Below are 26,436 nucleotides of genomic sequence, written 5' to 3'. Positions count from 1 at the left end.
CTGCTCAGCGCTTCAGTGGCTGATTTCTAGTCGCGGTTAAATCGCCGTGGTTTGGTGTCAGCGGCCGTAGCAGGCAGCGGGAGCCCTTTACAGGACGTGCTCCCCCGGTGCGATCGGTGCCCGCTGCTCTCGGTGATCTCTGCCGTGCACCGGTTCGGTCCCGGTGCCCCAGCGCGGTGCCTGCTGCAGGACTTGCCCCTCGCTCCCGCTTCCCTTTGCCCTGCACCCGCCTGGCACCAGACTGACCTCGCAGGACATGGCACTGACTGTCAGTGTGGGCTGGTTTATTCCTTCCCCCAAGACTGGATGTGCAAGCTGCCCGGAGTGTTTTAAACGGAGTAATTGGAAGAAAAATAAGGGAGAAAAATATTTACACTGCTTTGAGGTGTCATAATCAGATTGGGTTTTGCTTTGTTACCTGGCACAGAGCTGGATCTCCTTGTGTCACTTTTGTTCATTGCCTTGCCTCTTGCCTCTTTTCCGTGGTGTATTTTTCCTTGAGATATCGGTCATTCCTTTGTTTTATGGCTGTTATTATTGAGGACTTGTAGATATTTCTAATCTGCGGATTTTCAGTTGGCTAAACTGTGTCAGGTGACAAATATGTCATTTGGTTTCTTTCCTGTTTCATACAGAAAAAGGCCTTTAATTCAGTTTTTCCCAGAGCAGGAAAGCAGGCACAAGAGAGCAGCATAGGAGCTTTAGCCATGAGAGTGCTGCTGGGTGTATTCATTTACCTATTCCAAACTCCAGTGTATGATTTTCAGAGAAAAAGAAGGACCCATCTTTGGGAGGAGCTGTGAACTGTGGTTTTTCCTTGCACTTGGCAGAAGCCAATGTTTCACTCCACAAATATTGGCTGAGCTTCCCCCTCTGCACACAGGGAGTGATGGCTGTGCCCATTCTGAGATGCCATCTGTCTGCTTCCCAGGTGTGGCATAAAGCAAATGTCGTGTGCAGCTCACCAGGCTGCTCTTTGGAGATCACAGCAGGAATTTCTGGTTTTATTCCCAGAGAAAGAACAATGCCTGAGTTATTGTTGGGAAACATTTGGCTGGAGGGGTGTAAACTTTTAAAGAGAGGAGGATTTGGTTCATTTATTTATGTATATATACAGGTAGCTTAGAGCTACAGATTTATAACCCTGTTCTTTATATTGAGATGGTAATGAAAAAGAGACAGAAGTTAGATCCTGGCAGCTTGTTGGCTGTGATATATCTAGAATTGCAGCAGGACGTTTTTTCAGGTGCAGGTGGGACATGGAAAATGAGTTATCCAGGAAAAAAAAGATAAAGAAATGAAAGAGTACTTGAGTGCATATTGGGAGTGTAGTAAATATAAATATACTATAGTCAGAGAGGGGCAAAAAAAGCTTAAACTTTTGGAGACTCTAATGGAAAGCCAACAAAAGAATTCAGGTCTTCCATAAGCTTAAGAGTTGTGGGCAAGGAAATTCCCCTTTGCTTTGTTTTGGGATGTAGGCCAGAGAATACAAAGGCTTGAAAATACACACAAGGAAGGACAATAAAGAAATGGAATAATTTGGGGTTTTTTTGGTCACTTCTCACAGTAGGTTGTATCATTTGAGTCTGTTTGTGTGATGTCATTCATTTTTCAGCTTTTAAATTTGTTGGTGCTTGGTGCAGTCAGGAAATACTTGTTTCTTCATTCCCCAAAAAACCTAAAGGACTGACTGGGGTTCCTCACCCTTGCCTGGATCAGTCCACAGCTGCTGGGTCTGTTCTGACACAAAGTGTGATTTTCCTTCCCATACTATGAACAGTGGGTTGCTTTCCCTCCCAATCTGAAATGCGTGCACTTTGTAAAACCTCTTAGAACAAGAAATATGTGGTGTTGGTGTCCTGGAACAGAAGCAAGCTTATTTGAAAGCATAAACACAGAGGAAGATGGAATTGATTTAGGTTTAATTGCATCTCAGGAGTAAGTTTGTAAATTCCTTGCCTCTCTTCAAGTTTCTGATTTTGTAAGCCCAGGTGAGGGGATGATAATCTCATTAATGTATTGCATTAAATGCAGTTTTAAAGTCTTAACATACCTCTCAATATATTTGAGATCCTGTATTTATAAGAAGAGACCATGCAAGACTTATTTTCCTTCATCATTTTCAGTGTCCTATAAAATGGGAATACTTATTGCAGTTCTTGGAGTCTGGTTCAGCTCTTCACTTGTAAAAGCAGATTCTAAGGCTGTGACAACATCTCTAACTACAAAGTGGTCTTCAACTCCTTTACTCCTTGAGACAAGGTAAGTGCTTTGTGATTTTCTTCATTGTCAAATCAGAATATGCTTAAAGTAAAGTGTTCTCTTTGTTATGTGGCACTTTAGTTTCTGGTCACTACCAACAGTAATAACAGGGGAATGTGATCCCTGCTGTGCATGGGGAGATAGCAGGAGGATTTTAGAGGAGGCAGTAGTAGTTGTTTTGTGTGATAAATTGTTTCATTTTGCACTAGAACAAACATTAATAACCAGAAACAATTACATAGTTGGTATTTTTTGCCTTATGAAGTTTTACTCAAAGCACTAGATAGAGAGTTCAGCATGGTATTGTAAGATTCTGTTGCTGAATGTATTTTACTTCAGTGTTGTAGCTTTTGATACACGTCTGCTGCTTGTGTGTATTTAGCTTGGTAAAACTTGAGTTTAACTTTGTTCATGTGAATTTTGCATTGATTAAAGTCAATTGCTTTGCTAAGAATTGTGCAAGTCACCCTGGGAACATTTATTCTATGGTACTAAACACTTTATTTCTAAGATGTGTGTAAAAAGAAAGCAACATGCTGTCTTTTCAGTGCTACTCTGCTTAGATCTTTTGAAATCCCTCATTGTTTAATTTTGTCATGTTTTAGTTTGGAGATGTCAGTAGGACTTTTAGAATTTCAAGTTAGTATGGGCTTAATTTTGTATCAATTAAGGGTACTGCCAAATGTGGAATTTTGTCTGTTTTACTGCAGATTGTTTCACGTGAAAATAGTTGAGCATGGCTTTCATTCAGAGGACAGGTGTGTCCTAGGTGAAATTACTTTTCTGTAACCTTCTCTGGAGAAGCTGAAGCCTGAAAGTTCCTTAAGCAGTAAAATGCAAAACACACAGGTTTTAATGCCAGGATTTAGATACCCCGAGACTGTGTGACAATGTGACATTACTGGGGAAGAACTCAACCTAAGAGAGTGTGAAACAGTAAGCAAATAATCAAAATAACGTGCCAAAGACTTGATCTGTTGTAGCCAGAGGCTTTGGGTAGGGCAGGGTAGTTCACCTGGGATGAACTGCAGCATGATGCAGCACTGCAGTGTAAAATCCTCCTGCTGGTCACTGCACTCACCCAGCCCTGCAGTTTGGCACCCAGGTGTTCCAGCAGCACTTACCCTTGGATTGGAGCACACAGTTACTGTGGCACTGAGCAGGCTCCAAACCTCCTGTTGTAGCATCCTTTAGCATGGCAAGTGTGTTACAAGTGTAGATGTGATACAGTGTTTGTGCCTAGCAATGTTCAGAGGATGAATTTCATTATCTAGCCTTCTATACCTGCCCATTATAAGCTTCATATGTGGGAATTTTAACGTGGTTTGAAGCTGTGACTTCTCCTTTTGCTTGTTCAAGAACAAGCAAACAGAAAACCTCCACCAAAGCCCACCAAAGCTCATAATTCCAGTTGGTTTCAGTAAAATAAACAAAAAGGTGTGTTTCTCATAAAAGAGGGATAGCAAGGAAATGCATTAGGGAGGAGAGCTCCCAGGATGGACCCTGCTGCCTGTTAGTGGCATTTAAAGGATCAGGAGGTGCTTTACAAGCTGCTTGCATGTACTCTGTGTTTGTCCTGGTTTGCAGTGATTATTTGTTTGGGTTTGTTTGTTTTTAGCTTTCCTGCAGTGCTTTTGCTAGTTACACAGTTTGCTGATACAGGTGGTAGGTGCTAACTTTCTGTAAAGCATTGCAAGGTATCAGATTTATAATTTGAGAGAAAATTTGTAGGTCTAACTCACTCTTCTCATCTTACTTAGTGAATTTTTATCAGAAGAAGGTCAAGAAAAATTCTGGAGCTTTGTTGAAGCTAGTGAGAATATTAAGACAGCTGAGCATGATGGTAAGATTTTATAGTTTTTTTCTCAGTGCTGACTAATAGTTGAAAAATATACCACAGTGTTCTGTCTTCCATCATGTTAATCCTCATTTGACTTCTATAAAATACTTATTTCAGTAGTTTTTTTTGTTGTAATGTGCTCAAGGCTTTTGGATATCCATTTGACAAAAGCTGTAGTGGCTGAGTCTGAAACATTTTGCTTGCCAGATTCTTTTTCAACATGAAGTATGAAATATTTTAAATGCCTTTTCTCTGTGTTACTATTTCTCAGCCAAAATTAAATGGGAGCTCTAAACTGTTTCCCTCCTCCCCTGCCCATGTTTACATCCTCAAGAATGAATTCAAGTGTACTTTCCTGGATCTCTGTTGAAGTTCACTCTCATCCAGCTGTAGAATTGGCTGTAATGAAATTGGAGGAGGAATGGTGCATGCTCAGAATTCATGTCATGGATTTCTGTTGGTATAAATCACACTAGCATGAGAAGCCCCTCTTCAATGAGACTATGGGATAGAAAGATAACTGCTTGTACTTTGATTTTGCAGGTAGTGATTATTCTTCTTACCAGGAAATGCTGAAAGTGGCCTGCCAGACTCTGTCACCTTTGCAGCAGAATTTGTTGAAATTTTCTCTGTCTTTACGCTCCTACTCTGCAGCAGTTCAAGCTTTTCAACAGGTGAGTACAGGAAAAGCTCAGGTGAGGTGCAGAGCACTTTACCAATGCTCAGGAAGGAGGGACCTGTGGAAGGAAACATTTGAGATCTAAAAAACCTGAACTGATTAACTGCTCTGCACACTTGAGCTACAGAGTGGATGTGTATAAAAATTTCATGAGGTGCTGAATTTTTTGTCTAGAGTAGACTAAAGAATTGGCATTTTGACATGTCTGCATATCTTTGTGCCTGCTGCACTAAGAATTGATGCAAAGATTTTTGGGAGGACCATCTCTATGGCTCCATTGGTACTTGGGATGCTGCTGCTCCTGCTGCTCAGCTGAACTAACTTGTAGATAGTAATCCATATATATGTGTGTGTGTGTGTATAAATATATATATATAGAGAGAGTGATTAGAACTCATAAATAAAAGTTCATTGTGTTCTCTGTTATTTTTTAATCTTTTTAATTCTTTGGAAATTGTCTCACATTAGAATGTGCTTTATTTAAGTAATACTGTAAAACATCTTGCTTGTTCATGTGGAGTCATTTTGTTGTTTGATATTTAACAAATACAGATTTTTGTGATGTCTAAGACAAAAAGAAACCCTCAACCAAAACCCCTACAATTGCAAGCCTTGCTTTCTGTACCTGCACCTAACCTTACAGTTAATAATAACAGACTGAAAAATAAATTAAGGCTTAACTCTCCATCTTGCAATTTCACCTTGCATTTAAATTATGCCATAAACAAGGAAGAAATACTAGTTTGGAATGTAGGAAATAATACTGTTTGCTGCACAGCTACACTCTTACTTTTCACTTGTTCTAAGGGCAAACATTTAACCTACATTATTACAAATGTTTTATACAGATAGCAGCAGATGAATCTCCACCAGAGGGCTGTACCCTGTTTTTTGTTGTGCATGGGGAGAAAACATGTGAATTTGACTCTCTTGGAAACCTTTTACAGGCAGCTTCAGACAGGTATTTGTTTAATTTCCTATTACAGGATTAGTCTTAAAATTTAACCTAACTTTAGACTTACTGCTGTGAAGAGGTTGTAATAAAGTTTTTGTTTCTGTGTCCTTCAGTGTTGATTTCTCCTGTCCATTGTTGGCACTGGAGTGGCAGTCTCTTATTTGGTATTAATTCAGATTGCAGTGATGGTTTTCGTATCACTTGCTCTTTGATAATTCTACTAGGAAGAGGAATGTGCACAGGAAAATTTGGAAACACCTTCTGGAAATAGCTGGAAACTGTTGAAGGACAGTAGGAATTCTCAGGAGTGTGTAAAACCTTCAGTGTGTAGGGAAAATAGAAGGAGCTGGGCTGCATATTCAAATGAGAATTAATGTAAAAAATTGTTTTATGAATGGCTGAAAGCATGCACAGTATTTTTTCTCTGTATACTTTTCTCATCATTGACAAAGAAAACCATTACCACACAATATTTAAAATTCAGATTTCTCTATAAGAACAGAACTTGATTGTAACTGCTAACAACAAAAAGAAGGTATAAAATATAATACTTATTAAAAAACCTCAACCAAGTAATAAACCAAAACCAACCCAAATCCTTACATTTCAGTTTGTTTTCATAATATGAGAACATTTTTGTTTTCAATACAATTTTGTAATCTTGGTTATTTGGTTCTTTTAAGAATAAAGAGTTTTCTCTCAATGTGCAGGCATATGGCATCTATAGCTCACATGCTGTTCTTCTGACTTACTGGGAATACTTTAAGTATTTATTGCACTTTGGACAAAATGTAAGCAAAGAAGCTGAAAATAGACTTTTCATTCACTTTTTTGTTTGCATACTAAGCCAAGGACCAGGTTCACATGAATTTGTGCCCTTGGCACATCTGTTCTATCAGCCTTTTTAATTTTTCATACAGAATTTATGAATCACCACGGGGAGAGAAAGTTAATTGGAAATCTAAGGGAAGTTGTTCATTTTTAAAATTAGGATCATATTAGATTCAAAATAGCTCTTAGTCACTTATTTCTTTTCATATGTTCATTTTTCACAAAGCTTTTGTCAATGTGCACAAAGTGCTGCCAGCCTTGAGATAATATGTAGGAATAGCTCAACAAATGTATTCAGGAAAATGAATAAACAGGGAAAAAAATGTGCATTTTGCATTGAGTGAGGAAATGCTGTGACTCACACTGTGACTTTTCACTGTTCCCTCTTAGGCCAAAGCCATTTTTGTTCAAGGGGGACCACAAGTACCCAGCAGCAAACCCTGAAAGTCCTGTGGTCATACTTTATGCAGAGATTGGCTCAGAGGAGTTCTACAGACAGCACAGGAGCCTTGTTGCAAAGGCTGAGGCAGGAGAAATCACTTATGTGCTCAGACACTACATTGCTGTGAGTATATTTGTGCATTGTAACACAGGCATTTGAAATTGAGTAACTGGCCTTGGTTTTCAAAAAGAAAACTGACCCAAGTTTGTTCCCTTTAGATTGATATTTGCCTACTGTCATTGTTAATTTTCTTGGAATACTCAAAGTTTTATGTTTTTATTGCATGTAGCTGAGGAATACAGAATATTTTAAATCTCCTGATTGTGTAAGTAAGATTGTTTGATTTCACAAATCCAGACTTAAATTCCAGATTAATTAGAGACTTCAGTGTAAAAAAAGTGTTTCTCTACCCATATTAGAGCATGGGAAGTAGTCAGATCTTTCACAATCAGGCCACTTAGTCACTTGATATAAAAAGCAAGGATTAACATTTAGGTACCATCTTCAAAAGAAAGACATTGTTTCTGTAGTAATTTTTTTACAGAACCACTTACCATTTCCTGGTTTCCATCTTCCTCCACTAAATTGTGCATAGCCACTGGATTAGTATTTAAAACTACATTTCAAGAGGTATGAAGAGCTGGAGTTCTTTGATTTGTTGCTTGAATATTACTAAGTATTGCCAAAACCTGCAGTGTAGCAGTCAGGCTTGAATGTGGGAAAAAAAAAAAAGAGCATCAGCTGGTTAATTTCTAATATTACTTGTACTTTTAATAAAATAAAGTCATGCATTGCATACAATACTTCCCTTTAATAAAAGGAAATAGTTGTTTGTTGGGAGGAATACATTCAAAATTCAGTGTATTGCACTTTAGATCTTGGTACTGTTATGTGACTCCTGTATACTTCAAAATACTTTTAGAAAGTGGTCATGTTTCTCTCATTAAAGGCAGAACTAATTATGCACCTATCTTTTGTCATTATTTTACTCCTAGCCATTCTCTGTGGTAGCTCTTCAGTGAATGTTTCATTTTTGAACTTTGAGCTGAAGTTCCTTTCCACCCTTTATCTGATTTGATGATATCTAATCATCTGATTGAACTCTTATCTCCCTCTGCTTTGCTCACACACTGAATCCTGAAAACATTGTTTTGTGTTCCTCTTTGCTTTGTGGATTTTGATGGTTTTTTGGTTCATAGAGATAATTCTTGCTTGCTGAACTTCATGAAGTACGTTGAAAAGCAGTAGGAAATAAAGTTACTAGAGTATGTTACTGCAGAGCCACTCACAGTGTTTTGTTTGTTTCTCTCTACCCATTATGTCTGAAATCCCAGACTGAGATTTCTCAGCTTTGGGAAGTGGTAGTTTTTCTTTTCTGGATCAAACAAAGATGGCAATATCACACTGTTGGCTTTTCCTTACAGAATCCCAGCAAGGAAAAGGTCTACCTCTCTGGTTATGGTGTAGAACTGGCTATTAAAAGTACAGAATATAAGGCCAAGGATGATACCCAGGTGAAAGGTGAATTTTTATTTGAAGTATTTTAATGTGAACGTTATAATTTCGCCAAGGTAATTTTATACTCGTTTTGCTATGAATGTCTGAATTGCAGATATTTTTCTTTCCTTAGCTCTGAAATCCCTTTTGGGAGCATGTTCCTTATGAAACAGATCTTTGCCATGGCACTTCCACATTTGTGCAATCCTGGAGTCATGGCCATGGACTGGATCTTAGCAATGGCCCTACTAATGCAGCTAATTTTTTACCAGTTACTCTGCAGGTGTAAAGCAAATTTCTCTACTTTCATTTGCCTTAACCTATCCATCCTTAGAGCAGACTGTGTTCCCTGCTCCTCATTTTTGGTTTGGTGTTTTTTTTCAGGGGGGGGGGACAGAATTCTCAGAATTCTGCTTTTTTTTTGCTTTTGCTGCTTTTATGGAGCAATGATCTCTGTTCTACAAACTCCCATGCATCTGCCAAAACTATTTTGATAGTGTAATCAGTGTGTGTACTTTTTCTTTACATGTACACATACACATACAAACATTTTCCTGCTTTTCTGTTTGGGAATGGCTTGATGCTAGTGGTGTTCTCTGTGTGTTTATAGGCACAGATGTGAATGCTACAGTCATAGATGAAAATGACCCTATTGATGAAGTGCAAGGATTTCTGTTTGGAAAACTAAGGTAAAACACAGTTGGACTTTGTCATACCAAAAAACTTTTTTTTCAGAAATGCTGATCTTTTGCTTTATTATTATTTTTTACATGTCTGAGCTTTCTGTATGTGTTAGCAGCATATTTTTTTTTATGTGGTAGTTTCTTTAAATTAGCAGCAGACTTTCTTACAGGAAACCACAGGAGTTGTTTGACCCTTGTATCCTTTCAGGCAGCTGTATCCTGACTTGTCAGAAGAGCTGAAAGAGCTCAGAAAACACCTCGTGGAAAGTACCAATGAAATGGCACCTTTGAAAGTATGGCAGCTGCAAGGTAATCTGGATTAAGGCTTTCAGTTATGGTCTAAAAAACTCAATGTGTTCTACACTATTGAGGTTGTTAGTGGCTGCTGTACAGTTGACAGAGTTTGACTATAAATTCCTGCATTCAGTCTCACTTGGAAAATACTTGGTTTTTAAAGTACCTTTTCCTGTTGAAATAGCTTTTGGCATTGTTTCACAGGACTTCTGATACTAGGATTGTTTTCTATATTATGAAGTACAATAAGCTACTTGCTCTTAAACTGACTGCTTGTATGGTCTGCTGAATGCAGAAAAGAAAGGAATGCAAAGTTTCTTTCCATGATCACACTTCTGATGTGAAATCTTGAGATTTCTCAAGACCAGAGGAAAACTGTATTTCAAACTCAATTACATGCTGCTCTGGCCTCATTCCCTTAAAACATCTACAAATCCTATGCAAAAGCTTTTCATCCTCTCAAAGAGAGTGATTCAAAGAGCTGAATGTATGTTGTAGCTGTGGGAATCTACCTGTATCAGTGGAAGGGCAGATGCTCCCAGCTCAGCCAAAGAAAGAGGGCTGGTCTGGACTCACCTAAACAACCTGCAGGCAGCATACACTGCTTCACTTGGAGAGGGTTACTTCCTTCAAGGCAACACATACAAGTTGAATACAAAGATGAGTTTAAAAGTATCTATAGGTGCAGATAGAAAGTGAATTTCCTTAGGTAACATGCAAAAAAGTTGCAAGATAAAGTTAAGATGTCTCTGCATTGCCTTGTTTTCAGTTTTGAGTTGTTGACCTCTGTTTTTTCACTTCTAAGATCTGAGTTTTCAAACTGCTGCTCGCATTTTGACTGCTCCCCCTGTGGATGCCCTGATGGTCATGAAGGATCTTAGTCAGAACTTTCCTACAAAGGCCAGGTAACTTTAATTTTGACTCCTAAAAAATTTTATTACTCTCCTTTTCCTGAGCAGGACCTGAGACAAGCAGCATTGGTTGGGTTAATTCTGACTTCCATTTAGCTGGAAGCAAACACTGGGGAATGTTTATGCTGGGAAGTTCTTCAGCCTACTGTTACAAAGAGGATTTCATGGTGTTTTTCTTGGATGGCAGCTGATGTGGACTGGCAGAAATTTGCCAGAATTGCCTGTGCTATTTTATTGTGAAATGCATCTAAACCTATTACATGAAGTCATCAAGAACTTATTGGCTGGGTTTTCTGTTTAATGATCTTAGCATTTTTCTGTTTACAGGGTCCCACTCTTCTTCTGGGGTCCACATTGCCAAACAACCCAGTCAGTCTCATGTCAGAGGCTGATGTGCAATTCCACTGGTTTTTGCACTTTGTCAGTGACTGTCTGTAACATATTCAAATCAGTTTAAAAAACTCAATATGACCTGGCATGGCCAGCCAGCCTAGAGATATATTTCTCTTGAAAAATTCCATTGCCTGGATTGTGAAGATGCTATTACAGAACCTTTTTGAGTAGGTGGGATATATACTTGAGATGAATGTAAAAATAAACTGATTTCTGATCTTATTTCCCATTACATGATGTTAAGTTGTTATTTAGAGCTTCTTAAGGCAGGCATTGCATCTCAGTGTGTTTTCAGGCTGATCTGTGGGCTGTACTCACCCACTCTGATGATGCAATCACTGCATCCAAAGTCAGGAAAGGAATGGGAACCCACCATGAGCAGTGAAATCCCCTATTTTCTCTTTTCAGCCTTCATCTTTACATTTTTGGCAGCTGCACACTTTTATTATGGTTAATGTGAAATTAGACCCTGAGAGTTGGCATGTGGTTAACATTTTTGTGCTGCTGGATTATAGAGTGTAAGAAAAATGCTGCATCCTACTATTTATGGTGTCACCAAGTGCAACTGCTTCTTGCTGCACCTCTTTATACTAGAAGGTTAATTATGTTAATATGTAAGGTACAAAAGATAGGTAAGTAGATATCTAGCCAGTAGATAAACAGAAAGAGGATTCATAGCATGATGTTTTTATTTTTGTAGAGCCATAACAAAAACTGTCGTTTCTTCGGAACTCAGAGCAGAAATTGAAGAGAACCAGAAGGTAATGTGTCCAAAAAGTAACACAGTGCCTTTGCACTTATGAATAGTTGCACTTATGAATAGTGCACTTAAGAATAGTTCTATGCCTGAACTATCTCATCCACTCATAACCAGGCTAACACTAAAACACTGACAGACATAAAGACAGCTCAGCTGAGTGTGAAAACAAGAATGTGCAAGAGGTTTGAAGCTTGCAGTCTGATACTCCTACAGTCTCACCATTACCCTGTCTGTAGATGCTCACTGGCAAATCAACCACCAGTAGCCCATCATTTGTTTGGGAATTGAAAGTCTTATGATGTTTCTGCAGTAGGAAATTGGTCCTACTACTGCTGAAGAGACTGGGCAGCCTATTTCTATCACATTACACTCTTCTGTTGGGCTTTTCTTTTTTCTTCACAGTAGATCCAAAGCCAGTCAGGTCAAAGTTAGCAGCTGTTGAAATTGCTACAAGCTTTTTAGAGACATGAAAATGTGTGCCAGAATTTTGGTTGAGATTGTCATGTTGCTCAAGATAATGACCCAGTGTTTTCACACACAACTTTGTAGTATGCATCTGGGAAGTGAACAAGTGGTGGATTTTCAAACATGGATGAGGAACATAATTAAATTTCTTTACTCAAATACGAAAATACTGCTCTGGTTAGAAATTTATTGCTTGGAAAGCAGCCATATTAAGCATCTTCCTACAGTTTTAACTGTAGAAAGAAACAGAATACAAGTAGTTCTCCTCATCCAATTTGAGATGGTGCTTGGATATCTGTGTACATCAGTCATCACTAGGAAATCACAGAATAGATTCAGAACCTGCCGTGGCTTTAGACTGATTCATTCTGTGTGGAGGAAATGGAGGAAATGGTTTCAATGTTGGTGCTTAGTGAAGGAATAAAATTTACCAACTAAATCTAGATGTGCTTTGAAACAGAATCATAAAACTCCCCAGGTCATGAGGGGCCTCTGGAGGTCACCGAGTAGGCTCTGTATTTGCAGAAGTGTTTCAGACAGCTCAGCTATGTCCTTGGCATTAGCAAAGCACTGAAAACAACAACAGCCACCTGGGAATTTTGTACAGACTTTTGTACAGAAATTTGTGCAACTAAAATATGCCAGGTAGTGTGGTCTGTATAGAGACCAAAACAAAAGTTAAGGATAGTAATGAAAAAAAGTCAAACAGCAGCATTTGCTGTTTGAGCTACATTGCCCTGTTCACACATTTCAGTCTCATTTAGTATTATCAGAAAAAAAGGCACTGTATGTTAAGTACACACATATTGTTTAGAAATCTATTTGGGCAGTCTAATAGTAAATGCAGAGCTACTTACAAGTCCCCTGAGGTTCCTGTTCTGAGAGAGAAATGCCTTGTTGTTCAATAGTGATAAAATCAGAGGAGAAGGGATGGGGTTTGACACTTGTCCCATGTGGTTCTGGAAGGGACAAAGTATGGGATGTAAGTCCAAGCTAAAGCAACCTGGTGGCCTTTCTGCTGTGTGTTATATCAGACTCTGCTCCACAAGGTAAAGCCATGATTCTGTGGATTCATTTTTATTCAGAGGATACCTGGGCTGCTACATCCAGACCAGGCTATATCCAACCATGCCCTTCAGAGCTGTTCTTTGCACTACTCACTTTGTGTGGGTATTATTTGAGAGTTAAGTTCACTGCTACTGTTACATTAGAATTTACTATGTAATTATCCACAGAAAGATACAATTTAACACTCAGCTTTTCTTTGGGAGCCTTACTAATTTAATAAAAAATGTAAATTTTTTCTGATCAGAAGCTATTTTCCTGTTTTTGGTACTTCATGTGGTACTTATTATTCCTGTACTTGCTACTTAATCTTAGTACTTATTATTCCTCTGTTTGCTTTGCTCACAGTATTCATGATGGTAGTGTTGTAAAATATCCAAACACAATGTTTCTCCTTCAGTGTTCATCATGTTTCTAAATAGAAATTTGTAGCTGGTGCTGCAAGACAAGACCTATTGGAAAAAAAACAACATTAAACTCTTTAATGATATTTTCTGTGCAGACCACTCTTCTAATGGCTTCCTACTTCTTTTCAGTATTTCAAGGGAACGTTAGGATTGCAACCAGGAGATTCTGCCCTATTCATCAATGGACTGCTTATTGATTTAGACACTCAGGATATATTTAGGTAGGAATGTTTTATTTTTCACAATAATTGCATCCTGCTTAGAAACTTGCATCTTGCTTGTGCTTGAATGATAAAGTTATTTTTACAGTTTTGAACCTTCTTCATAATCTAGACTAGGTTTAATTGTTAAGTACTGTAAAAAGAAAATTATGGTTCCTTGTCTTATTCAAAGTGCATTTCCAACAAAAATTCTAATGTGAAAAGTTGAATACTCTTGAAGATTGGAATGAGAAGTCACCTTTGTGCTGTTCTTTTGACTTTTGCTGTGACTAGCAAGATTTTGTTTTCTCAGCTGTCAGCATACAGATTTATTCTGAAGACAGCAGAGTGATTCTCAAAGGATAAACCACTGTAAATTGTTCATCTGGAAACCACCCTATACCTTTGTCAAGATGTGTTTCAATACTACATATGTGTATATATATATATATAATGAATTAATTATCCTGATTTAACGTTGCTTTTCCTAGTTATACAATATTAATTGAATAGATTTAAGTCATCTCAAGTTTCTTAGGACGGTAAGAAATAGGTGATAAATAAGAACTAATGTCTTGTTTAGACCTTTCATCTGTTAGGTTAAGATAAGTTATTTGCTGTGGGGTTAAAATTCAGCTCCATTTTGCTTTTCCTTGCAGCTTGATTGATGTGCTCCGCAATGAAGCCCGAGTTATGGAAGGCCTGCACAGCTTGGGAATTGAGGGAGTTTCCTTACACAATGTCCTGAAGTTGAACATCCAGCCATCAGATTCTGACTATGCTGTGGACATCCGAAGCCCTGCCATTTCAGTGAGTTTGGTTTTTGATAGAAACACTTGATTTGCTGTTGGGCAGTGCATTCTTAAACTGTCAGGGGAGCTTGTGTCCTTGTCTCACAATCAGCTCTGAAACTGCAGTGAAGTAAAAAGGATAAGGTCATAATTAGCACTTGTTAAAAGCTTTATTTCTTCAATATAGTGTCTGATTTGAAAATATGTTAGTCTCAGACCAGAGCAGGAAGATTGTGAATCATTTAAATGCCTTTACTTTTCCTTAGTGGATCAACAATCTGGAAGTTGATAGTCGGTACAATTCCTGGCCTTCCAGCGTGCAGGAACTGCTGCGTCCCACGTTTCCTGGTGTGATCAGGCAAATCAGAAAAAACTTCCATAATTTTGTAAGTAATAATCTGACTGGATGAAATGTGCATTTGTTTTGTCAAGAGCAGGAGCATCAGCTTTTGCAGCTTACCTCATGTATACACTGGATTCCCAGTCACTTAAATAGCTTGAGAGAGAGGATGCTTTTCTAAAAGGTTTTGTTCTCCTTGTATTAGTAAGTTATGGCTGAGATTCAGAGATTCCTGAGCATGATTCTGTGGCATCTATTAAATGTCAGGAGTTGTTTTGTCAATGGACAAAATTATCATCTGATAAATGTGTTTCAACTTTGTGATAATACCTGAAGTTGGTTAATGGAATCCATCAAATTTGTTAACTGTTGTCATCTTGGCAGAGTTAAGACCAACTTCAGTTGTTTCAGTTAGAAAGCATTCATGCACCAAGACTTGATGATCAACAGCCCTTAGCTTAGCCCTGAGTGTCTGTAGGTAAATTACTTAAATCTGATGAAGAGTTTGCAAATTGTGCTCTGTAACTCTTGTCACGTGGCAAATTGGCCCTATGCAAAACAAGAACTCTGATTAGGGGAAAACAGGGACTTGAACCATCTGAAACTCTGGGAGCTTGGATGTGTTACTTTTTTCTCTGGAGTTCAATAATTCTAGCATAGAAATTTTAAAATTGGAAGACAACAGTTGCATGAATGAAGGGCCCTACATGCAGTCTGAATAGCACAGTTCTGTCTGGGTTGGGACAGCAGAGAACATCTTGGCAACACTGGCTCTCCAGGGCATGAAAACTTCTCACTTGCTGTTTGTATCCAGGTGCTGATAGTAGATCCTACTCATGAGACCACAGCAGAATTACTGAATGTGGCAGAAATGTTCTTCAGTAACCACATCCCTCTGAGGTAATAATAAAATAAGTGTTTTAATGTTTGGGTTTTTTTTAATATGAGCTTTTATGCATGTGACTTTTGCAATTGTAAAATTCTCATTGCTAGGACACTGCAGAAATGTTACATTCCTTGTGTTTGAGGTCTGTGTATTTTTTTTGAATATAACTTCCACTACTCTATACTAGCAAAACAGAGTTCTGGTTTTTAACAGTCCAAAAGAAATCGAAAGTTTTGGATGGTGAAAGAGAGAGAGGTGAAAAGCAAGATTCTGATGGGCTCATTACATGTCCTAACTTTGACTCCTGGCTGCTCTCTCAACATCTTCCCAGGCTATTCTAGAAGAAACCTGTGTTTAAGATGCTGATCACAGCCAGCAGTTGTGTGAAAAGTGGATTCTTTCTAGAAATGATGACCTGGGGATTTGTGTGATTGCAGGATAGGACTAGTCTTTGTGGTTAATGACTCAGAGGATGTTGATGGACTGCAGGATCCTGGTGTTGCCCTCCTGAGAACATACAATTATGTGGCACAGGAAATGGACAATAATTACGCTTTTCAGACTGTCATGTCTGTAAGTATTCATTTAAAAGGGAAATTAATGTTTTAATATTTTCCATGTACATAGGATTATGTTAATGGACTAATATGTAGCTAATGGAAGGAATTGTTCTTTGGCTGGGGTAGTATGCAGAGTATCTCCAAATACTGGTACCACAGAACACATGTGTCCTTGTAATGTGCTTCTTTAACCCAATATTACCTAACTTTAACAAGTGAGACTAGGTTTCATTGTGACACAGGTTTCATGGTGACACTTAACACTTTTACATGTTTTTCTGATCTTGTCCCTTTGCTCATTCAGTCTCTGAGTTCTGAGCTGCCCCATCCCTTCAATGTTATAATTGGGTTTGAACCATTCCAGCTGTGCACCTTTGCCACATCTAAGGACAATACAGGTGCTGGTAAATGAATTTCACCTGTGGTTTGATACTTGTACAAACTGGCAAGCTGGGGCATACTGTGACATTGAATTGCTGGTTACTTAAAGACAGTTACTTTTATTCTTATTATTTTGGGCATGTATTTGTAGCTCAAAGTAAAATCTTGTGCCTTCAAGAGGGAAAGAGGTCCCTGCTTTACCTGTGAGGTTGTATTGTTCATAAGCATATCCCAAGTTCTGAAGGGAAGGTAGCTCCGTGAATATGCTTTATTTGAGGCTTTTTTCCCCAGAGAACTCTTTTCCCTCCTCAAATACCTTTTCTAATTAAAAATGCATGTTATTATTTAAAGAAGTCTATATACCTCACTGGAATGACTACAAGGTATAACAAGATGGCTACAAGTGCTTAGGAGCTATTGCAACTGATAAAAATGAATATAAGTTTTGCAGTCTGGCTGTTAATGCCTTACTATAACTACTGCTGTACTACAGGTGACAGGTCAGTTTACCTTTGATAAGGCCAGAGGCTTTACAGTTGCAGCTGTAAACTTGTATTCCCCTTTCAGATCTATAACAAAGTGAAAACAGGAGACCAGCTGAAAGTGGAACATGTTGTTAGTGTTCTTGAGAAACAATATCCTTATGTGGAAATCAACAGCGTGCTGGGAATTGATTCTGCCTATGATCAAAACAGAAAGGTAAGAATTCATCAAATAGAGCTTTGTTTTCCACCTCCTTTGCTGCAACAGTTCTGAAAATATAATAACATACAATTTCTTGATCCAGTTCTCTTACTAACCAGGGAACTATTTTGTTACCACCTTGGGGGATTTCTAGTAATACTTTATGTTCAGCACAAGCTTTATGTATTATACATAGTACATATAATGGAATATATATTTTTAAAAAATCTATGTGTAAAGAACCAAGATATCTTTCTTGTGACTCATAATTCATGCTTTCATTACGGAATGCAGACTTCAGTAGAGTTTATTAGTGCTTTGCAAAAAAATCAAAGTGATGGAATGGTTCATGGAAAAACCAAGAGGCTTAACATTGGGAGAGATCAGTGTGGGGCTTCTGAATCAGTATTTGAATACTGAGTGAGATAAAGCCATGACAATGAATTCAAAATGCCTTTTCTATAGCAAGACATCCAACAGATTTCTACAAATAATTCTTGAAGTGATTTAGGTCTGTCTTCTGTATGGAGAAAATTAGGAGGGCAAATCACTATTGAACCAGTTATATGTGAGATGAAGCAGATTTTATTTGAGGTTTTATGGGGGGATGTTTCTTATTTTTTGTTGTTCTAAAATAAATGAAAATACTGTCACCAATAGCTCTTAACACACACGATGCTGCCTCCATCTGCAAATGTAAGGAATGCAGTCAGGGTTACAGAAAATAGGCTCCTATGCTTATGAGTCTTCCAATGCAGGATAGTGAAGAGAAAAACATTTTAAGGAAATTAAAATCCATAAAAGTAAGACAGGCGTTTTTGTATGAGAGGAGAGGCCTCAACCAGAACCTCTAATCAGCAGAACCTAGTTAACTTTAACTTCTAACAGAGTATCTGTCAATGCTGGGGTACTTTTCAGAGGTTACATGAAACAGGGGAATTTGTCTTGGCAAAATAACTGCCTGCCTCACAAGGAACGGTTTTCTTACAGGTTTAAGAAATACATTCTTAAAAAAAAATAAAATTCCCTACCCTGTCTTACATTACAGCTACCACTGCTTGCATTGCATTTGCTTCCACAGACAAAGTGATGTTTCCTGTGGTGCATCTTTTGCCACTACCAGAAAGCGCTCATTGGAATTCATTTACAAAATGAACTTAAAGGAGTATTTTGCACTTCTGTATTGTGAAGGAACTTTTTTTTTTGCTTTGAAAGTTTCAAAGATACATTGTCTGTGTCTAACAGAAGTGGTAAGGATCTCATGGTGTGTTTAGACTTGTTAGGGACCTTTGTGGCAAAGGGCTAAAGCTGCTTCTGTTCCTGTTTTTAGGCAGCAAGAGCTTACTATGAGCAAACTGGTGTAGGCCCTCTCCCTGTTGTCCTGTTCAATGGGATGCCTTTCCAAAAAGATCAGCTGGATCCTGATGACCTGGAAACTGTGACAATGCACAAAATCCTGGAAACCACGAGCATCTTCCAGCGAGCCGTGTACCTGGTGGGTGCTAAGCTCCTCTGAGGCTTGAGAGAAACTAGATTTGGAAAAGCTGATTCACAAGTCCCTGGCTACATATTATACAAGACAACTTAGCTTTCAGAATTGCTTTCTAGCTTTTTTTTTTTAAGTTATGTAAGGCAATTTTATATCTCAAATAAGAAATAATGCTTCTTTCCTCTTTCCTTCAGGGTGAACTATCTAATGACCAAGATGTGGTTGAGTATATCATGAATCAGCCTAATGTTGTTCCAAGAATTAACTCAAGAATCCTAAGGTCTGACAGAGAGTACCTAGATCTGACAGGAATGAGTAAGGGATGCTTTTAATTCTGTTAAACCTGAAATGTCTGAGTGAATGACTTGCTGTTCCAGTGGAAAGCTCAGGTGGCAAAGCATTAACAGCACCTGAAGTGATGACCCAGGCCTGGTACAGACAGATGTTTATGTACAACATTAAATGTCTACTGATTTTCAAGATGGGAATTTGTTTTGTTTTTATACAGACCTTAAGGGGAATATGACTCATGAAGCTGAGAAATTATATAATGCATAAAGCAGCAGTTTGTTTCTTAGTTCTGACCTTCTTTTGAACAGGTTTGACAGTCATCTCTGGAATTAATTCAGATTTAGCTAAATGTTCCCTTGCTAAGTGAACACCCAATACAGTGACTGCAGTACAATGACATTACTCCTGCCTTTTTTGAGTTGCTTGAAAAATAGTGACAGAGTGGATTTTTCAATGTATATTATTTACATACACTAGTGTCAACTAAGTGAGACTTGGGAAATTATTTCAACTGACTTCTCCCTATCAAATATGCAGTGTAGTTGTTAATGTAACTTCTGAGACAGCAAAATTCATTTCTCAGCCTATATATTAACAGTGAAAATGAGACACAAGGAGCAAAATGGGATGTGTTCTTAATGTTCTGGTAATAGTAGTGATTTTATTTTCAGTTTACATGGAATAGTTGCTTTGGCATTTAATGCTTGTTCTCTTCCTCAGATAATCATTTTGTGGATGACTTTGCTCGATTTACCACGCTGGAGTCTAAAGATAAGACAGCTGCTGTTGCAAACAGCATGACCTACTTAACAAAGAAAGGTAACATCTGTGGTGGATTCTGAATCCAAGTCTGCTTTTATGTTTTTTTCCAAGCACATGTGCAGATCTTCACACACTCACTGAGCCTTGCCAGGCCTGTAGGTAACAGCATAGTCTGTTAAAGATTTCTTTTTCTTTAATAAGACATGACATCTGTATGGAACAAGAATTTTCCCCTCTTAAACCCAGTCCAACCTCTTACTGAATAATAAAGTCTCAACCAAACTGTTCTTGTTCTTCTGCAAGTGACCCCCAGAAATGCAGCAGTGTAAGCAAGTGACTAGAAAACTATAAAAGAGGTTTTAGTTCTCTGTCCCATAATTCAAAATTGCTAGAAGTTACATGGATTCAGAAGAAAATTCCAACTGCCCATTATGTAAGACATCACCTAACGTGGTCAGTGCTGTTTTTATTGCTCCAGTGCATGCACTGCTTTTCCAATGGCAGTGGTGTCACAGTTGCACAAAAAAGTGTTCAAACTTGCCTGTACCTCTCAAGTGTAGGAAATGCATGCATAGATACAATACAGAGCCTAACCAGGTCTAACCAGACACCATCAGGTGTTTCCTTTATCCATTTTGGTTAGATTCCAGAAATAAGCTGCTATAATTTGACCCAAATCCTCTTGTTCCCATCTCCTGTCTTTACTAGACTGTCCCAAATTTCCCATTGCTCTTCCTGTCTCATGCCTGCTCTTCATTCATGCTCAGTCACTTGGATTTGAACAAGTTTCTGGTGTAGAGCATTAATTAAATCCACACCTTGGCATGCTTGTTGGAAAGTGCATTACTTTGCAATTCCATGGCTTGACATTTTTTGGTCACTGCCTCTTCTGTCACTTAAGATATTTAATAGCTGCTATCTGATTACAGTAATGCTGTAACACATTTATTTTCTGAAGTAATAGAGAAGTTCTATGTGTTGCTGGCTCAGCATCAGCACTGATACAGCACTGCCATGCTGCTTTTTAAAGAGGGAAGATAACAGCACAATGGCACAGCAGTGTTTGTAAACGGTCTTCAGAATGATGTCCTCACCCTGTGGTATGAAACTGGTAATCTGTAGTATAATTAATGAAAATCAAGCATGAAAATCAAGCATCCATCTGTTTGAGGGGAAGAAAAAGTCAAAGCTTATTGCTTTGTAAAATTAACACAAATTTGTTGCTGTTGGATCTGTAGTGATTCAGTTATGCCCAGTACGGTGCTGCAGCTTCTTGATACACTTTGGGATTACCATCAAGTTATTAATGTGTCTCTCCTTTTCCCCTTTCCTTTCTGCTCTTTGACCAGGAATGTCTTCCAAGGAGATCTATGGTAACTCATGCTTTGGCATTTTTTATATTGTTCTTGGAATTTTCTGGTTCCTTTATGACACTGGCTTTAGAACCAGCAGGCAGTGAAGGAAGCTGTTGGAATGCATGTTTGCTCCAGCACTTTTGTCTTTCTACAAAACTGATTTTGTAAATTAACAGCTTCAATACAAAGAAGTGATGTGTCTGCTGGATTCCAACCCCAGTTGGAATCTCCAAGTTGTTTATGTGCTTCTTTATGATTGGTAATTGAAAAAGTAGCAAACAAACAAAAATACTAAAAGAATCTAGCTTAGAGCAATGCATGCTGTCCCACATGGGTTTTCTGAATGACCTAATAAAGACTAATATACCAATGCTATTAATTTTGTCTTACCAGGCTTCATAGCTTAGGTTCACCCGTTGCTTTTCTATGGAATTTTACTTTTTTTAAGTCTTTGCATGTGTGTCTTTGCAGTTTACCTCTAAATGAGGAAAAAAAAATTGAAGCTTTCCTTCCTTTCACTCTCAAATTTCTCTTTTTTTTTTTTTTTAATAATTGCAGATGATTCCTTTGTTAGACCAGTTACTTTTTGGATTGTTGGTGATTTTGATAAACCTTCAGGGAGGCAATTGTTGTATGATGCCATTAAACATCAGGTAGGTAACACGTTCATTGGAATGGGTTAGCAGTGCTAACAAAGCCCTTGGTAGAGGCTTGTAAAACACAAATTGTGCATCTTCCTGTGGTATCACCTGCAGAGACTGGTTCTCCCTGCAGGGTCTCTAATTTCCAGCCTCATCTCTTTTGTAGGGACTGGAACATTGCTGATCTTAAGCTAGGACAGAATACAATAAATGTTATTTTAAACCCGTGGTGTTAAACTGAAATATCTGTGTTTTGGTTTGGAGATAAACATAAGCATTGCTCTTTGCTCTGTCTCATTGGTTCTGGGAGGATAACTGAAACATAAAAATGCACAGCTTACAGCTGTGGTTTGCCAGACTGAGTGGTGGCCATGGTCCTGGATTTCTTAGGTAGCACAGGGTTATCTGGAGGATTGCTGTCACAGTGGTGCCTATATATAAGTTAAATGCTTGATGTTAAATCAGTTAATTCATCATTTAACCTTGTGCTGTTATTTACCCAATTTGGAATCTGATATTCTGGTTAAGAAATGCAAAGCTTCTGCCATAGTGTTTATTATATATTTATGGTATCTGAAATGTTAAATTTTCCCATCACTTGTTTTGTCAAACACAGAAATCCAGCAATAACATTCGAATCAGCATGATTAATAATCCCAGTGAGGAACCCAACAGCCAGAATACCATTGTAGCTAAAGCCATATGGGCAGCTTTGCAGACACAAACCTCAAATAATGCCAAGAACTTCATCACCAAGATGGCAAAAGAAGAAACTGTGAAGGCACTGGAGGCAGGAGCTGACATCTTGGAATTTGCTGTTGGGGTAGGGATGTCTGCTGGTGTTTTCATGGGGAGGGTGCTTTGCTTGTTCCTCAAATTCATTTTTTAGTGTAGTATATTCATATCCAGAAGGTGCAGTACAGAAAAATAACACTGTTGGGTTTGAGATTAAAAAAGAACAGTTTGCTTTTTTTTAATCTCTGAAGGGCTTACCTATATAGAACAATCCATCTAAACATCAAATAAATCCTCATACTCATCAGAGCTATGTAACTTGGAAAAGGCAAAAGGAACATGGGTGCAGGGATCTGTTTAAGTGAGTCAGCTGTTTCTTGGGTGGTTAAGAGAATAATATTCTTTTAAAAGATGGGAAAAAAATACATGTGAATGTCTCAAAGTAGATTTTAAAAAGTTAGGCAGGAAGATTGGAACTGGTCTAAGTAGCTGTGGCCCTTCACAGCAGAAGTTGGGAGAGTGTTTGATGGTGACAAGCAAGAATTAGGTTTAAGGCCACAAAGAAAAGGGGGCCAAGGATCAGTTTTAGCAAGATTCAAAGATGTTCTTGAATGAAAACAAAAAGGTTGCTTTTAAAAAGTGTGCAAAGGTCTAGTTTCCTTCCTATTCCAATGTCAAGTATTCTTTTCTTTTAGGGTATGGATACCAATATTTTCAAAGAAGCCTTTGAATCTCCCAAGGTGGATTTTATTCTCTCCCATGCTGTTTACTGCAGAGATGTCCTGAAGCTGAAGAAGGGGCAGAGGGCTGTGATCAGCAATGGACGGGTGAGATGATAACAGACAAGGAAAGAGACTTTGCAATGTGAGAAAGCAACAGATTTGAGCAGCAGAGTCTGGGTGGGGATCAGACACAGGAGTGCCAGCCTGGTTTAGGTCTCAGCAGTCTTTAGGATCACTTCCAGTTTGGTTTATTCACACCTGTGTGACCTTTTCTTTTCACTGTGTGCAGTTAGTTGCTGACATTTGATAGAAATTCAAGTCTCTCAATAACAAAGTTCCTTTCATGCTCGTAGTGAATTGAATCCGGGGGTGGAAGGGGATGATAAATTTGCAAGATTATGCTGCTTCAGTTTGCTGAGCAAAATGCTGCTGCATTTTGTCCTGACCAAGGTTCCTTGGTCTCTTCTACCATCTGTTTTTATTATAGTTTATCTGAAATGAGATAAATGATGTTACCAGTATTTCACTGCAAATAATGAAACACAGCTGTGTACAGCATTGGGTTTTCTTTTGTCGTCTGTTTCTGGCTGGGAACAAATCCATTCAGGTCCCAGTGGTTGCTGGATATTTCAGTGGGTTAAAATCTCAGGTGTTGAGTTGTTCTGTTCTATTTTTCTCACTAGCAGAATAACAAGACTTTTTCTAGGTAGCTTTTAGGCTTCTGAAGGCTACAGGAAGGAGTTTTGCTGGACTATTAGAATTGGCCTGGCTTTCTGCTGTCCCTTCCAGATGTGGTACTTCATGTATAATTTTAGGTGCCTGACCCAGTGAAAAGTTTAAGTGTGTAGTTTATGCCTTAGTCTGGGGCTCTTGGCTCTAAATACCTGGATTTACCTGTTAAACTCTGCTGCCACTGACATTAATACCAGCCTAAATGGTTGGCTTCCACTGAGACTGGGCTGGAGTATTTATTTAATACATTTTGAATTTTGTTTCAGTGTAGCCTTTGCCTTGACCACCAAACTCCCAAAAAACTTACTTCCTTTTCAAACCAGGACACCTAATAATGCTGATTCTGCTATTTTTGGTAGATTATTGGCCCATTAGAGGATGGAGAGATGTTCAATCAGGATGATTTTCATCTCCTTGAAAATATAATCCTAAAGACATCGGGACAGAAAATCAAATCTCAGATTCAGCAGCTGGGATTTGAAGAAGATCTGTAAGTAAACAGCTGTCACTAGAAATCTCAGTTAATTCAAGAAAAGCTCACTGTAACTGTAGGTTACAGTTTTGCTTCTTGGCAAAGGTGTGATGTACAAATCTATTTTCATTGAACTTTCAAGAGGTTTTACACCTTAAAGATTGAATATATTCTTAAAATACTAGACTGAAAAATTATGGAAATACTGAAAAAGAAGTAGTGCTCAAACATAATTATCTTTTATGATAGGACCCCTCTCAAAAGTTTCTCCACTTAGAGGATTGCTTCCTAGTGCTCAGAGTTGCAGTGTAAGATGGGAAGAGTAGTGGAACAAGGGTTTGTTCTGAATGGCTTTCAGGTCTGAGTGGTTGGTGAAGATCAGGAATGCAGTTCCTGTAACATGGGTGACCCCTAAAATACAGCTGTTCTATATTTGTTGGAGTTAAATCCTTTGGTATACTCAGTAATAAGGCTGCAACCAGTTTAAATTACTGGTGGATTAACCCTTAAATATGTTTAATTCTTCAGAGCCTGTGCAGAGAGGTAGTAGGAGTGTTTGGTATCTGGATTCTGTTTGCCTTCTCTTTTGCTGCTGCCTGACAGAAATGTGATAACTACAGCCTTTTTTCTTGGTATCTGCAAGCCTTTTTCTTTTCCTTCTTTTCAGGGCAAGTGACTTGGTAATGAAAGTGGATGCTCTGCTTTCTGCTCAGCCAAAAGGAGAGGCAAGGATTGAATATCAGTTTTTTGAAGAACGATACAGGTATAGAATTACTGAACAAGGCTTTTCTGTGTCTTTTAACTTCCCCATTGTTCTATGTTGCATTTAATTAAAAAAAATCTAAGTAGCAGTAGGAAAGTCCCCAACAGTTTTCAGAAAGATTCCAGAAATTCATTTTGTCTCTCCACCTATCTCTATAAACATACATGTATATATGCCTGTTTTTTTCTCTATTAAGTTTCTGAAGGTGCACAGCACTTAGGAAGTACTTTCAGTTCAGGATGAGATGGATAACAGTGGGGTGTAATGCATTTCAAGTCTTTATCCATGTATTTGGTACTTTAAAATTGTATTTTCTTCTGTTTAGTGCAGTTAAACTGAGACCAAAAGAGGGGGAGACATACTTTGATGTTGTGGCCATTGTTGATCCTGTGACCAGAGATGCTCAAAGACTTGCTCCATTACTTTTGGTACGTAGGCAGGGTTGTGAGAACTTCAAATTCCATCATTTTGGAATGTTTGCTTCACTTTGACTGTGTGGTGACCAGTGGCTTTCTAATGGTGTGTCTGAGTTTCACAATGCATTTATCAGTGGAAATACTAATTAAGCTGCATTACACACTAATAAAATCATACTCAGGTATTGTCCAGAGAGCTTTTAGTTTCACTATTCTAACAGCTTAGTTTGCAGTAACTCTGGTCTTGAGGACAGGTCTCAGCATGCCAAAAAGAATGCCTGAAATATGAGGAGCAGGTAACTGTGCTTAAAACCACCAATTAAAAAGGGGAAAGGGGTGGTAAAGCAAACCACAAGGAGGGAGGATTTGGAATGAGCAGATCACATTCACCCTGAGGTCCTGTCTATAAAACAGTGGTCAGCTCTCCTCATTAGCATTTTAAGGGATGTCTCTTTCTCATTACTTTAGGTTTTGAACCAATTGATAAATATGAACCTGAGAGTGTTTATGAACTGCCAGTCTAAGCTTTCTGACATGCCACTGAAAAGGTAAGCAGTTCATGATACAGGGTGGGCAGAGAGAGAAACCTGCTGGAATGTGCAAGCACAGAAGCATGGTCAGCTGTGCCATGGGAAATCTCAATAACTGCTTTGAGCTCATTTATATAATCATTTCCTATGGAGAATCTGGGAATTTGTGTGGCATGAAGTAATTCTGCTATTTTACAAG

The 26,436-nt window shown here is 38.4% G+C and overlaps 1 protein-coding gene across 2 annotated transcripts in view; it reads left to right on the top strand.

The window, feature by feature from the left end:
* Positions 1-26,436, top strand: part of UGGT1 (UDP-glucose glycoprotein glucosyltransferase 1) — a 38,354-nt gene that overhangs the window by 365 nt on the left and 11,553 nt on the right. Inside the window, exons 2-28 of one of the 2 annotated variants that reach the window (XM_036388706.2) lie at positions 2,130-2,265; positions 4,026-4,108; positions 4,649-4,779; positions 5,633-5,745; positions 6,961-7,135; positions 8,437-8,533; positions 9,120-9,198; positions 9,401-9,501; positions 10,292-10,391; positions 11,491-11,551; positions 13,617-13,708; positions 14,347-14,497; positions 14,745-14,864; positions 15,633-15,718; positions 16,142-16,277; positions 17,213-17,344; positions 18,660-18,824; positions 19,013-19,133; positions 19,830-19,928; positions 21,221-21,244; positions 21,785-21,879; positions 22,484-22,690; positions 23,298-23,429; positions 24,416-24,546; positions 25,196-25,291; positions 25,617-25,719; positions 26,176-26,255. In XM_036388706.2, coding sequence (XP_036244599.1) covers positions 2,141-2,265; positions 4,026-4,108; positions 4,649-4,779; positions 5,633-5,745; positions 6,961-7,135; positions 8,437-8,533; positions 9,120-9,198; positions 9,401-9,501; positions 10,292-10,391; positions 11,491-11,551; positions 13,617-13,708; positions 14,347-14,497; positions 14,745-14,864; positions 15,633-15,718; positions 16,142-16,277; positions 17,213-17,344; positions 18,660-18,824; positions 19,013-19,133; positions 19,830-19,928; positions 21,221-21,244; positions 21,785-21,879; positions 22,484-22,690; positions 23,298-23,429; positions 24,416-24,546; positions 25,196-25,291; positions 25,617-25,719; positions 26,176-26,255 — 3,035 coding nt within the window. In that variant the 5' untranslated portion in view covers positions 2,130-2,140. Of the gene's footprint in view, positions 1-952; positions 2,266-4,025; positions 4,109-4,648; positions 4,780-5,632; positions 5,746-6,960; positions 7,136-8,436; positions 8,534-9,119; positions 9,199-9,400; positions 9,502-10,291; positions 10,392-11,490; positions 11,552-13,616; positions 13,709-14,346; positions 14,498-14,744; positions 14,865-15,632; positions 15,719-16,141; positions 16,278-17,212; positions 17,345-18,659; positions 18,825-19,012; positions 19,134-19,829; positions 19,929-21,220; positions 21,245-21,784; positions 21,880-22,483; positions 22,691-23,297; positions 23,430-24,415; positions 24,547-25,195; positions 25,292-25,616; positions 25,720-26,175; positions 26,256-26,436 lie in introns of those variants that run through there. The other variant, XM_036388705.2, reaches the window with a different exon arrangement.

The sequence above is a fragment of the Molothrus ater genome, chromosome 10 (assembly GCF_012460135.2).
Source record: "Molothrus ater isolate BHLD 08-10-18 breed brown headed cowbird chromosome 10, BPBGC_Mater_1.1, whole genome shotgun sequence".
NCBI lineage: Eukaryota > Metazoa > Chordata > Aves > Passeriformes > Icteridae > Molothrus > Molothrus ater.
This window is presented reverse-complemented; position numbering and strand designations above follow the sequence as displayed.